This window comes from Microcebus murinus, chromosome 29, assembly GCF_040939455.1.
Source record: "Microcebus murinus isolate Inina chromosome 29, M.murinus_Inina_mat1.0, whole genome shotgun sequence".
NCBI lineage: Eukaryota > Metazoa > Chordata > Mammalia > Primates > Cheirogaleidae > Microcebus > Microcebus murinus.
Genome location: NC_134132.1, coordinates 10,822,580 through 10,836,359, shown reverse-complemented (window position 1 = coordinate 10,836,359; position 13,780 = coordinate 10,822,580). Strand labels below are relative to the sequence as shown.

The window sequence follows — 13,780 nt, the reverse complement described above, 5'->3', positions numbered from 1 at the left end:
CGGCATCTTATGGGGGTACAGATTTTAAGGTTTCAATAAATGCCCTTTCCCTCCCACCCCCCACAAGTCTGAGTCTCCAGCATGACCATCCCCCAGATGGTGCACATGTCACTCATTATGTATGTATATACCTACCCCCTACCCCCTCCCACCTGCCCAATACCCTATTACTGTAGTACCTATGTGTCCACTTAGGTGCTGTTCAGTTAATACCAGTTTGCTGGTGAGTACATGTGGTGCTTGTTTTTCCATTCTTGGGATACTTCACTTAATAGTATGGGTTCCAGCTCTAACCAGGAAAATATAAGATGTGCTATATCACCGTTGTTTCTTAGAGCTGAATAGTACTCCATGGTATACATAGACCACATTTTATTAATCCATTCTTGGATGGATGGGCACTTGGGCTGTTTCCACAGCCTTGCAATTATGAACTGTGCTACTATAAACCTTCGAGTGCAGGTGTCTTTTTTGTAGAGTGTCACTGGATCATTTGGGTAGATGCCCAGTAGTGGGATTGCTGGATCAAATGGTAGATCCACTTGTATCGCTTTAAGGTATCTCCATATTGCTTTCCACAGAGGTTGAGCTAGTTTGCAGTCCCACCAGCAGTGTAGGAGTGTCCCTCTCTCTCCGCATCCACGCCAGCATCTATTGTTTGGGGACTTTTTGATAAGAGCCCTAAGACTTTATGCAAATTTTTTCTCAAGAGGATGAATCACAAAAGCATTGTGCTCTATAATAATAATAAAAACAGACAGAAAAGGCCACTTAGGCGTGGTTGCGATTGCACATTAGCAGAAAGCACTCAGTTCTGCAGGCTCCCAGGTGTGTGTGTGGGAGGGTGGTGGCGGGGGTATACAGTTGTCCCGCAAAGCCACTTCTCTCCGGTTGCACCGAGGCTTGAGCCTGGAGCAGAACGTGCTCCACAAACTGGAGCTTCCCTCGTCGCTGCATTTTCTGGAAATTCCGCGAGCCGGCCCGTGCGGGTCGCGCCGCCTCCTAGCGGAGCCGCAGGTTCCTCCAAAGCCACTGGGTCCCGCAGCGGGTGGCCCAGGTGGCCGCCGAGTCCGGCCCAGCGCGGCTCACTTTCTCATTGTCACCCCCTGGCAGCGACAGATTTGCTCCGGCCGCCTTCCAAGCCACAGTTTCCCTTTCGTTTTCCACTCCGTCCCCTCAAAACATTCGGTTTCGTTTCTCCGCGGTGCCGCCGGCCCCGCCCCCAGGCGGCGCGTGGGACCCGCGGTGGCCGGGCCGGGCGGGGGCGGCGCGGCGGCGGCGGCTTCTCCACAGCGCGGTGCCCGGCGAACGACGCCCGGGGCTGTGGAGGCGCGCGGGCTACCTCGGCCGTCCCCGCGCCGCGTGCTGCCGCCCCCCGGGGAGGTGGCGTCCGTCAGAGCGGGGATGGAGCGGCGCCCCGCGCGCGGCGCTCCCGCTCCCGGCGCGGCGCCCGCGGCCCGCCCGGCGCGGCCGGCCCGCGCGCGGCTCTGGCTGTGGCCCGGCGCGGCGGGGCTGCAGGGCGCGCTGCTGCGCAGGGCCGAGGCGACGCGCCAGCTCTGCTGCTCGCGGGCCCGCCTGGCGCTGCTGGAGCGCGGCGGCGCCGGCGTCGAGGTCCACCAGCTGCCCGCGGCGGGCGGCGGCGCCAGGAAGCCGCGTGAGTGGGGCCCGGGGTGGCCGGCGCGCCTCGGGCTGCGGGAGGGACGCGGGGCTGTGGAGGGCGCGCGGCCGCCGCGCACCGGCGCGTCTCCTCAGGGCGGCGGGCGCTGCGGGCTGCGGCGTCTCCGCCCGTGTCGCGGCGGGTCCCGGTTCGCGGTGGTGGCCGCAGACGCGCGCCCGGCTCGGGTCGCCTCCCGGTGCCGCGGTGTCGCGCACCTGTGCGTCTCCTCAGGGTGGCGGGCGCTGCGGGCTGCGGCGTCTCCACCCGTGTCGCGGCGGGTCCTGCTCGGGTCGCCTCCCGGTGCCGCGGTGTCGCGCACCTGTGCGCTCTCCTCTGCCCGGGACCCCGCCGGGCGCGGGCGACACAGAGACACATCGTCCCCTCAGCAAAGTGACGCGGGCAGCATCTTCGTCACTTTAGCCAGTCTTCTTGTGAAACTTGGTCACCCCGCGTCCCCCGACCTTTTTTTTTTTTTTTTTTTTTTTTGAGACAGGGTCTCACTCTGTTGCCCAGACTAGAGTGACAGAGTGACGTGGCGTCACCCTCGCTCACAGCAACCTCCAACTCCTGGGCTCAAGCGATCCTCCTGCCTCAGCCTCCCGAGTAGCTGGGACTACGGGCATGCGCCACCATGCCCGGCTCATTTTTTCTATATATATTTTTAGTTGGCCAATTAATTTATTTCTATTGTTAATAGAGACGAAGTCTCGCTCTTCTTGCTCAGGCTGGTCTCGAACTCCTGACCTGGAACGATCCTCCCGCCTCGGCCTCCCAGAGGGCTAGGATGACAGGCGTGAGCCACCGCGCCCCCGCCGCCACTCCTTTTTTAGAACACACCTGCTCCGGTTGTGTGAGGCTTTTCGAGAATGTTCTCCTCGTGCTGTCTCTCAGTGATGATGATCTTCTATTTGCCTTCAGTCGCGTCCCTCTCAGACCCTAATCTTCCGTAGATTTAGTCAGATATTGTCGCTGGGATTTGTCCAGGTGCGGGACAGTAGTACATGCCCACACTCTTCTTCGTCTTTCAAATTTCGAAGAAATGGGTATCTGACTGTGGTTTATTATTTTGCATTTAAACTTGAAGTCGGGCATCTTTTTCCGTTCTCTGCTGGGCATTGATTTGCATTCTTTTTCTGGTAAACTGCCTGCTCATCTTTGCCTGGCTTTTAAAAACTTGAGTTGTTAATTTTTTATTTACTTGGCACGAGGTATTTGAATATTAAGAATAGCCTTTTTTGGTGTAAACAGGCACATGAAAGAAGAAAAAAAAAAGAATAGTCTTTTTGCCCATCATGTATGTTGTAATATTTTTCTTAGCTTACCTTTTGTTGGTGACTTCTTGTCTTCTTGCACAGTTTAAACTTTTTTTACAGTCTGTTTTTTCTTCTAAGGAGGCCTTTTAGTTTTTGTGCCAACTTAGAAAGCTATCCACACTCCCAAGATGTTACAAAATGTGCTCATCTCTATAGTACTTTTAAGGTTTTAATTTTAAAATTTAAATTTTAGTATCCTTGGAATTTATTTTGATTTAAGGAGTGAGGTGGGAGAACGCTAGGTTTGTTTTCCCAAATGGCTATCTGGATCTTCTAATTCCATTCTCAGAATACCCCTCTTTTTCAACTGATCTGAGATGCTAAATTGCTTTTTTTAAAAAAGGTTTATTCTGCCATTTCTTATTACCAAACTGTTTTGTTTCCCCTAGCATTTGTAATATGGTTTGTGCTTTTTACATGAATAGATTCCATTTCATTAGTACTGAAGAGTAAAACAAGGTCCCAGAACTATCCTAGGTTAATTTTTGTGAGCAAATTAAATGAGATAAAAGTGGTAACGAGTGGACAATTTCAAATCTCTTAACTTTTAGTAAAGGCACAATGTGCACTAATGCCAATGGAAATTCTTTTAATAGCATTCTATTTAAACCCAGTCCCCCAAATACAGTCCTTCCTTTTATAAATAAAAATAAATAAAAATACAGGCATTGGCTTCTATTGGAAGCAATCAGGAGGTGTTTGTTATTGTTATTTGCTTTGTTTTTGGAAAGAATATGTTTCAGAATTTGCAGTATATTTGTTCTTTTTCTTTTTTTTTTTTTTATTTTGGCATATTATGGGGGTACAGATTTTAAGGTTTCAATAAATGCCCATTTCCCCCCCTCCCCCCAAAAGTCTGAGTCTCCATCATGACCATCCCCCAGATGGTGCACATCTCACTCATTATGTATGTATATACCCACCCCCCTCCCCCCTCCCACCTGCCCAATACCCTATTACTGTAGTACCTATGTGTCCACTTAGGTGCTAGTATATTTGTTCTTGAAACGAGTTATGTTGTCTAAAATTAAGTTATATTTTCTTACAGACCTTTTCATTTTTATAATTTCAAATTTAGTTTGTCTCCACTTAGTAAACAAAAATCTAAAAGCAGATATTTAACTGGCTACCTTAAGGGTATATTCCATTTAAAACAAAGTATAAATCAATGCTTTTCCAAATTAAAAATATCCATGTCAAGGCAATTGTCATTCCTAATTTACTTTCCATACTTGAATTTTCTTAAAGAGAAATTCATGTTAACTCAAAGGCAGTCTAGTTGTGTAGTTGAAATTTTTTCCAGATGTTTTAAGTGTATTATAATGAAATCAATAATGATAGAGGGTAATAATCAGAGTGATGATAGTTTCTGGTTGGATTTGCTCTACAGGATACATTAAGTTAGGAAAAAAAATGAAGATACATTCCATGGACCAAGGAACAGAGCATTTGGTGATTCTGTCTTCAGATGGAAAACTATTTGAGTACAACTATAGCATAGAACATGCAAGGTACGGAACTTTTTTCTTTTATTACAAATTATTTTAATTTTACTCAAAGGACAAGAATAATTTCATAGGAAAATGTTACCATATATACTTCTTGTCCCTTGCTTTATATATAGTAGCACCTTAAATGATAAATTCTGAACTGACCAGTGAGGTCCATTGGTATACTATTAGTACAAACCAATATGTCTCTTGGGGCAGGAATTGTGTTGTTTTGGCATTTAAAGGAAATGATTTAGTAGTCCCCCTAGTCCCAAATTGGACTATTCATTGACTAATTTGATCCTCACAATAATGCTATAAATTTAAGTTTCCAGAAATTAAATTTTTTTTTTGAGAAAAAGTCAGCTGACTATTTATCGCTGGAGGGGAGAGAAATGAAATATTTATTTATTTATTTATTTATTATTATTTTTAGACAGAGTCTCACTCTGTTGCCCAGGCTAGAGTGAGTGCTGTGGCATCAGCCTCGCTCACAGCAACCTCCAACTCCTGGGCTCAAGCAATCCTGCTGCCTCAGCCTCCCAAGTAGCTGGGACTACAGGCATGCGCCACCATGCCTGGCTAGTTTTTTCTATATATATTAGTTGGCCAATTAATTTCTTTTTATTTATAGTAGAAACAGGGTCTTGCTCTTGCTCAGGCTGGTTTCAAACTCCTGACCTTGAGCAATCCGCCCGCCTCGGCCTCCCAGAGTGCTAGGATTACAGGCGTGAGCCACCGCACCGGGCCTGAAAATTTTAAACCTAGAAAAAAATGCTTTATCATGGAATGATTTGTGGATTTTTTCCTAGCAAATCATATGAATTAAAACTTATTTTCATCTTGCATTTATTCCTGCAGCATAAATTTATTGTTTGCATAAGAGTATGTTAGAATCATCTTATTATATAATGCACATTATTTTCTCCTGAAACCACCAATTAAACATACATGGTTTTAAAATAATTTTAGATGTATATACTGAAAGTGAAGCAGTAAATTTAAAGTTTTTTCTCGAGCTTCATTCCTAATTAAAGACAGTTAATAGTTCGAACATTGATGTTGTGACTTCCATTATGGTAATTAGCATAAAATATATTTTCTTTCTTCAGGTTTCAAAGCATTTTACGAGAAAAAAATATAATTCAGATCACATGTGGAGATTATCATTCTCTTGCACTCTCAAAAGGTATTTTTTTAATATTGTTTTTATAAGTAATAAGTAATAAGTGTGTGTATATGTAGAGCCAGTAAAATGTATATGCCTCACTTTCCAACAGAATAGAAAAATGATTTTGAATTTGGTGTGGTTCAGAGTACTATTTTTCTTTCTTTCTTTCTTTCTTTTTTTTGGAGACAGAGTCTCACTCTGTTGCCCAGGCTAGAGTTCCTTGGTGTCAGCCCAGCTCACAGCAACCTCAAACTCCTGGGCTCAAGCAATCCTCCTGCCTCAGCTTCCCGAGTAGCTGGGACTACAGGCATGTGCCACCATGCCTGGCTAATTTTTTCTATATATCTTTATAGAAGATATATAGACTTTCTTTCTATTTTTAGTAGAGATGGGGTCTCACTCTTGCTCAGGCTGGTTTTGAACTCCTTACCTTGAGCTATCCTCCTGCCTTGGCCTCCCAGAGTGCTATGCTAGGATTATAGGCGTGAGCCACCAAGCCTAGCCCAGAGTACTATCCTTTTTTTTTTTGAGACAGAGTCTCACTTTGTTGCCCAGGCTAGAGTGAGTGCCGTGGCATCAGCCTAGCTCACAGCAACCTCAAACTCCTGGGTTCAAGCAATCCTCCTGCCTCAGCCTCCCGAGTAGCTGGGACTACAGGCATGCACCACCATGCCCCACTAATTTTTTTTCTATATGTATTAGTTGGTCAATTAATTTCTTTCTATTTTTAGTAGAGACGGGGTCTGGCTCTTGCTCAGGCTGGTTTCGAACTCCTGACCTCGAGCAATCCTCCTGCCTCAGCCTTCCAGAGTGCTAGGATTACAGGTGTGAGCCGCCGAGCCTAGCTGAGAGTACTATTATTAAAGGAGATATAAGATGAGAGAGAATTCTTGGATCTATAAAATCTTCAGATTTCCATAATTACTATTCCTACCTTTTGTTCCATGTTTTTATTTTTCAAGTTTGAAGCAGTGAAAGCTTTCTAAATAATCAAAACCATTCTCTCTGTAGTCTGGTCTAGGCCTGGGCCACCCCTTTCTAGAACCTTCTTTCCTTTTCTTAGCACTCTTTCAGCTTAAATGGTAGGAGCTCAGGATTCCCCCACCTCTGTTTTTATAGCCAAGTTGCAGGCCTCTGCTGTGTTTTAACATTACTTTTTGAATTCAAGGATTCTCCCAGCCCTTCAGTATTTCCTATTTCCTATCAGATACTGTAATGGCGGAAAACGGAAGCAGTGAATATAGGTTATTTCCTAAAGTAATAATTAAGACACAAGGGTGATGGATGGGAATTCAGGGTCAAAGGAATTTTTGTTAATATATAAGACATATGTAATCATGTACATAAATGGAATGGAAGCTGGGATTTTGAGGGACGTTAACAAGTATTTGACCTGGGCTGGGCGAGGTGGCTCACGCCTGTAATCCTAGCACTCTGAGAGGCAGAGGCGGGTGGATTGCTAAAGGTCAGGAGTTCGAAACCAGCCTGAGCAAGAGCGAGACCCCGTCTCTACTAGAAATAGAAAGAAATTAATTGGCTAACTAATATATATAGAAAAAAAACTAGCTGGGCATGGTGGTGCATGCCTGTAGTCCCAGCTACTCGGGAGGCTGAGGCAGGAGGATCGCTTGAGCCCAGGAGTTGGAGGTTGCTGTGAGCGAGGCTGACGCCACGGCACTCACTCTAGCCTGGGCAACAAAGTGAGACTCTGTCTCAAAAAAAAAAACAAAACAATAAAACAAGTATTTGACCCGTACTGAAGGGCCTTTTGAAGTTTGAGTACGAACTTGTATTGGAAAAAAGTAGTCATTTGACTTCAGCCATTCTTGAACAAATAGTTCATATTGAGTATCTACCCTGTTTAGGTTATTAACATGAAAAAGACACACCCTAGCCCAGGGTGTAGTGGTGTGTATGTGCAGAGGGTAGGGATGTTCAAGGTTTACTATTGTTAAATCACAAGACAGAAGGAATAAAGTTGGAAAAGCAAGAAAGGAAGTCAGTTGTGCTCATCATTATATTTCTGGTGGCTGGTAGGCACACAACGATGCTATTTGAAGCAGAGGCTCTGCCTCCCACCAAATCCTGAGCAATATCTCGCAAAGAGGTGCTCAGTAAACATTAGTTCTCTGATGTGTTTTTTTTTTTCAGACTCCGTTAGATATTATCAGCTCCATTAGGTAACTTCTAAGGACTTTCCTTGAAAATTATCCTTTATTTGTTTAATTAATGGAAGAAGAAACTGACTTTTTCAAGATACTGTAATTTCACATGAATTTTTAAGTTGTTTATTTGGAATCGTCAGGCATATGAAAAGGAGGGAGGTAGAGAAAAGAATAATTCTGTGTTTTATTTTCCCAGAGATAGAATGTCTCTATTTTTCATGGGCCCGTCCTCTGGGTTTTTAAAAGTCAATATTTGTTAAAAGTTGATTATAATTAATTTACTTATTTATGTATTTATTTATTTTTGAGACAGAGTCTCACTCTGTTGCCCGGGGTAGAGTGCCATTGTATCAGCCTTGCTCACAGCAACCTCAAACTCCTGGGCTCAAGTGATCCTCCTGCCTCAGCCTCCCGAGTAGCTGGGACTACAGGCATGCTCCACGATACCTGGCTAATTTTTTTTTTCCTATATATTTTTAGTTGGTCAATTAATTTCTTTCTATTTATAGTAGAGACGGGGGTCTCGCTCTTGCTCAGGCTGGTCTCGAACTCCTGACCTTGAGCGATCCTACTGCCTCGGCCTCCCAGATTATAATATATTTCAGTAGCTTCATTCTATGCTTTGAGGTAGGAGATCGGGAAGAGAAAAATTCTGAGTTTTTCTGAGTCAGACATACCGGATTTGAGAGTCTTTGTCAGTATGAAGGTAAAAGATTGTGATATACTAGATAGAGCACGCATAATGTCCTAGGGTAATGTCTGGTACATTTTAAACTTAATAAGACAGCCTTTTCTTTGTTTACATCAAGGCGGTGAGCTTTTTGCCTGGGGACAGAACCTGCATGGCCAGCTTGGACTTGGAAGCACATTCCCCTCAACCCCCACACCGCAGATGGTGGACCGCCTCGCTGGAGTCCCCTTGGTTCAGATTTCTGCAGGAGAAGCCCACAGCATGGCCTTATCCATGTCTGGAAACATTTACTCATGGGGAAACAATGAATTCGGACAACTAGGCCTGGGCCACACCGAGAGTATGGAATATATTCTCAGATTCATACTATCAACAAATGATATGTTAGATTAGGAGAGGAATATAACAGGGACTTCCCTGTCTGAAATGGTTCGCATCTCCGCTGGCATTTGCCCTGTTCTTCCTGATTTTCTCTCTGTCTCCAGGACAGAATCAGTCCAAGAGACTTGTGTGGAGTAGAAGTTGTTTTGCAATTGAGACCTAGTTCAGAGCTGCGTGGGAAATGAGAAAGAGCCCTGCACTGGGATCCAAATACCTGGGTCCCTGTTCCCTCTTTGCAGTGTACTCACTGTAGGCCTTGCCCTGTCACTTAACTTTTCTCTAGGCCTTATTTTCTCTTTCTGTAAAGCGACAAGTTTGGATGAGATGACCTCCGCCTTTGCATTGCAAGCCTATTAATATAATTATGTTATTACAAAAGGATACTAAAGTTCTATTTAGAAAATCACATGTCCCGATCTTATTCTATAAAGTACACATACAAACACACACACGAAACCACATAACTCCCATTATTGAAAAAAAGCACATGGCAAAATTGTTTATGATCCCAAACAAGTATTAGGGCTTTCAGGTGTGACAAATTCTGCGGCTTTACCCAGCATGGTGATTTCATGCATTACCCTGGATCACTGGTCAAATGCTACATTTCTCCCTGACATGATCCAATGCTAATTTTGCAGGATAACCCATAAGTCAGTGTTAGAAAAATATTTAAAAGAGAGCAAAGAGTAAAGGGACCATTAAACTATTTTTGCTGAATCTCTGAGTGCTTTGATGGGAAAATAATTGTGAGGGAAAGAAGAGGTAGTGTAAGGCAAGGATACTGTAGTAGAGAATTTAGAAGAAAAAATGTTTATGTTCATTAAAAGAAACGTCTGATGTGCTCCGATTAAAGTTGATCAAATCAGGTAGAAACAAGAAGAGCAAGCTCTGGGAAGGGACTTCACTGGTGGGTGCCCCTAAGTGTGACCCTTTCAGCCACTGCTCTCCTCCCACCCTTAGACCTAGAATTTCTACCTAAAGATGCTAACATAGAGCCTTTCTTGTCAGAACATGATAGGAACTGTAGTTGCTGGGTTAAGAGGAAGCAGTCTAGGTAACTCCGATGTGAAATTCAGTATTTCCTTTTGGTCACTTCAGCTATTCTTTCCCCCACATAGATAAAGATTCTCCTTCCCTTATTGAAGCACTAGACAATCAGAAAGTTGAATTTCTCACTTGTGGTGGCTTTCATACTGCCTTGCTCACGAAGGTGGGTATACCGTGTGTGTTCGTGACTGTGTTTCTGGAAGAATATTTTATACAAAGAGTTAGTGTTTCCCCGGGAAGAAAGGTGGTCACTTCCCACACAGAGGATTGTCCTCCTTGTAATTTGGGAACTTTACGTTTGATAGTACTTTTTTAAATTATTCACTGATGTAAAAGCTTTTGCATTAGGGGATGTTACTTCTGTATTACATTTCTCTGGCATCTGATATGAAGTTCCCTTTCTCAGGATGGGCTGGTGTTTACTTTTGGTGCTGGACAATATGGGCAGCTTGGTCACGGTTCAACACAGAATGAGCTAAGACCCCGTTTGGTGACCGAGCTCACTGGGAAAAGAGTGACCCAGATAGCATGTGGAAGGTAAGTTGTGAATATCAATGAAAATTGATCAGATGAATACAGTAAGCTGGGTAGTAATTCAATAAAATTTCCATCAGTTTCTTGGGGGATATAAGTATCAATCATTTTCAAATGGCTGAAAATGCTTACTTTCCATTATTAGATAATCATAATGATTCTTTTAATATACACATTTATTTTCTTTGATTTTTTTTTTTTTTTTTTTTTTGAGACAGAGTCTCACTTTGTTGCCCAGGCTAGAGTGAGTGCCATGGCATTAGCCTAGCTCACAGCAACCTCCAACTCCTGGGCTCAAGCAATCCTCCTGCCTCAGCCTCCCAAGTAGCTGGGACTACAGGCATGCGCCACCATGCCCGGCTAATTTTTTCTATATATGTATTAGTTGGCCAATTAATTTCTTTTTATTTATAGTAGAGACGGGGGTCTCGCTCTTGCTCAGGCTGGTTTCGAACTCCTGACCTGGAGCAATCTGCATGCCTCGGCCTCCCAGAGTGCTAGGATGACAGGCGTGAGCCACCGCGCCCAGCCAGACTCGGTCTAAATATTGAGTTTATTTGTTAGTGTACCAGGACCCTTCCTATGAAAACCTGTTGTACATATTTTCAGTCTATAGACATTTTCTTGTGCTCTTGGAGTAAAATTGCATAAATGGGTAATATTATTAAGGGAGACCAGATTATTGGAATATGGTTCCCTCACCAAAGAAATGTTCTCTTTAGTATTGTTTAAAATTTTCTTTAGTATTGATATATCCAGTTTCTCTTCATCAAAGCAGTGTGCTTTCATTTACTAGGTGGCACACACTTGCCTACGTTTCTGATTTGGGAAAGGTCTTTTCCTTTGGTTCTGGAAAACAGAGACAACTGGGAAACGGCGGAACCCAGAATCAGCTGCTACCACTTCCCATGAAATTATCATCAAATGAAGAACTCAAATTAGGTAAATTCTATAGGAGCACAGGATTCGGAATAATATCTTTTTAGAGAAAGTGAATTTTCTAAGTGTCTAACGTGGCAAGAAAAGCAGTGTATGAATGTGACGGGAGTCTCTCTGAACATTGGTTTCATTTCTTTGCTGGAAACAATTTAAAAGATTCAGTCTGACTTGTCAAGTCAAAGTAATCATTATTTTCTATGACTCCTTCAGATTAAGATGAATGTGAATTTAAATGATAACAAAATAAAATAGACCGAATGGATTCAGAGGTGTATGCAGCTCTGATTCCAGTTTTCAAGAGGCTTAGTGATGCCATGGTGATTGGTTTTCCTGACTGGTTAAGTTGACCCGTAATCATGTAAAACCCTCAGGATGTTGAGGAGTTGACTTAGACCAGGCGTTGTAACTATGCTTAGCACTCACCTGTGTCAGCTCACCAATCCTTTATAGCAGTTCTGGTGTGTTCTGTCACTCCACTTTTACTGGAGGATACAGAGATTGGAGAGCAGAGGGTGGCCACTTACAGCCAGTGACTTGGCTGGAGTTGAATGATGCCCTGTGTAACCTCAGAACCTGAGCTCTAGAATATTCTATAGTAGAAGCACCACAGAGCACTTTTGTTACTTGTTTCCTGAAAGCTCGGTGGTGACCTAAAGTAACAGAATTTACTCATTTCTTGTGAGGAAATGAATAGTAGAGTTATTACCTTGATATATTATCTTTTTTTTTTTTTGAGACAGAGTCTCGCTTTGTTGCCCAGGCTAGAGTGAGTGCCGTGGCATTAGCCTAGCTCACAGCAACCTCAAACTCCTGGGCTCAAGCGATCCTGCTTCCTCAGCCTCCCCAAGTAGCTGAGACTACAGGCATGCGCCACCATGCCCGGCTAATATTTTCTATATATATTAGTTGGCCAATTAATTTCTTTCTATTTATAGTAGAGATGGGGGTCTCGCTCTTGCTCAGGCTAGTTTCGAACTCCTGACCTTGAGCAATCCGCCCGCCTCAGCCTCCCAGAGTGCTAGGATTACAGGCGTGAGCCACCACGCCCGGCCTGATATAGTGTCTTTGATTCCTTATAACCTTTTTCTTCACAGCCAACAGTGATTGCTTAATTATTGAGCACATGGTTTTTAGTAACGAGAGCTGAAATAAACTAAGTGAGGATTAATCAAATATTTGTGTTTTACATATAAGCATTTATATTAATTATGTATATTAAACTGATATATTAATACACATCAACCTCATGAATTACCTGTTTGCCAACTAGACTTTACTCCTCAATGCAGTGATCCCCAACCTTTTTGTCACCAGGGACTGGTTTCATGGAAGACAATTTTTCCATAGAATTGAGGGGGGGAGGCAGAGCTCGGCTGCCTGGTTCCTAACAGACGGCAGACCGGTACCCAGGGTTGGGGACCACAGCCTAAATATATATATTTCCACTACTTAATAGCCAGAAAATGTGTTGGGTCTTTGTGTATTAAAAAGATAAAATGACTATGTTTAAGAAGAATCTGAAGTTATTTAAACTGAATATGCGTGTTTGTGCCAAATGCCTTTCTAAACTCTTACTTTTTGTGCATCCTTTTCAGAAAGCCATACCTCAGAAAAGGAGTTGATAATGATTGCCGGAGGGAATCAAAGCATTCTTCTCTGGATGGACAAAGAGGTAAAAAATAAATCTCTAGCTGTCCCATAACTTGTTGTTTTAAGCAAAATGAAGAGTTCTAGAATCCAGGTTTAGTGAATTCCAAAATCCTCAGGTTACTAGGCTGACTTTTTGGGGAATAACTGGACATTACTGATCCTTTATTGTTTAAACTTCATCAGTATTTACTCACAAAAATCAGATTTGCCCGTGGAGAATGTCAAATCAGTATGATTTCCTTAGACTCTACTTACCTTTTGGGGGGCTCCTTGCCAATGGTGTTTGGTCATTGTCCCAGTGAGCCAACAGGGTGACAGATTCTAAAAATGACTTTGCCAGCTAGTACAAAGAAACACCCATAGCCTTATACATAATAAGTCCATAACTTCCCTGCCCTATTTTCACCAAGGGAAATCAAGTTCTTCCCACTTCTTTTTTTTTTTTTTTTTTTGAGACAGTGTCTAGCTTTGTTGCCCAGGCTATAGTAAGTGCCATGGCGTCAGCCTAGCTCACAGCAACCTCAAACTCCTGGGCTCAAGCAATCCTCCTGCCTCAGCCTCCCAAGTAGCTGGGATTACAGGCATGCGCCACCATGCCCGGCTAATTTTTTATATATATAAATTAGTTGGCCAATTAATTTCTTTCTATTTATAGTAGAGACGGGGTCTCGCTCTTGCTCAGGCTGGTTTAGAACTCCTGACCTCGAGCAATCCTCGCGCCTTGGCCTCCCAGAGTGCT

At 43.5% G+C, this 13,780-nt stretch overlaps 1 protein-coding gene across 1 annotated transcript in view; it reads left to right on the top strand.

Moving 5' to 3' along the window:
- Positions 1 to 1,229: 1,229 nt before the first annotated feature.
- HERC5 (HECT and RLD domain containing E3 ubiquitin protein ligase 5) overlaps positions 1,230 to 13,780 on the top strand; it is a 44,034-nt gene continuing 31,483 nt past the window's right edge. Inside the window, exons 1-8 of the mRNA XM_075998591.1 lie at positions 1,230 to 1,654; positions 4,361 to 4,481; positions 5,573 to 5,649; positions 8,606 to 8,827; positions 9,990 to 10,081; positions 10,325 to 10,455; positions 11,249 to 11,394; positions 12,987 to 13,063. Of these exons, the coding sequence (XP_075854706.1) occupies positions 1,405 to 1,654; positions 4,361 to 4,481; positions 5,573 to 5,649; positions 8,606 to 8,827; positions 9,990 to 10,081; positions 10,325 to 10,455; positions 11,249 to 11,394; positions 12,987 to 13,063 (1,116 nt within the window). The 5' untranslated portion in view covers positions 1,230 to 1,404. The remainder of the gene's footprint in view (positions 1,655 to 4,360; positions 4,482 to 5,572; positions 5,650 to 8,605; positions 8,828 to 9,989; positions 10,082 to 10,324; positions 10,456 to 11,248; positions 11,395 to 12,986; positions 13,064 to 13,780) is intronic.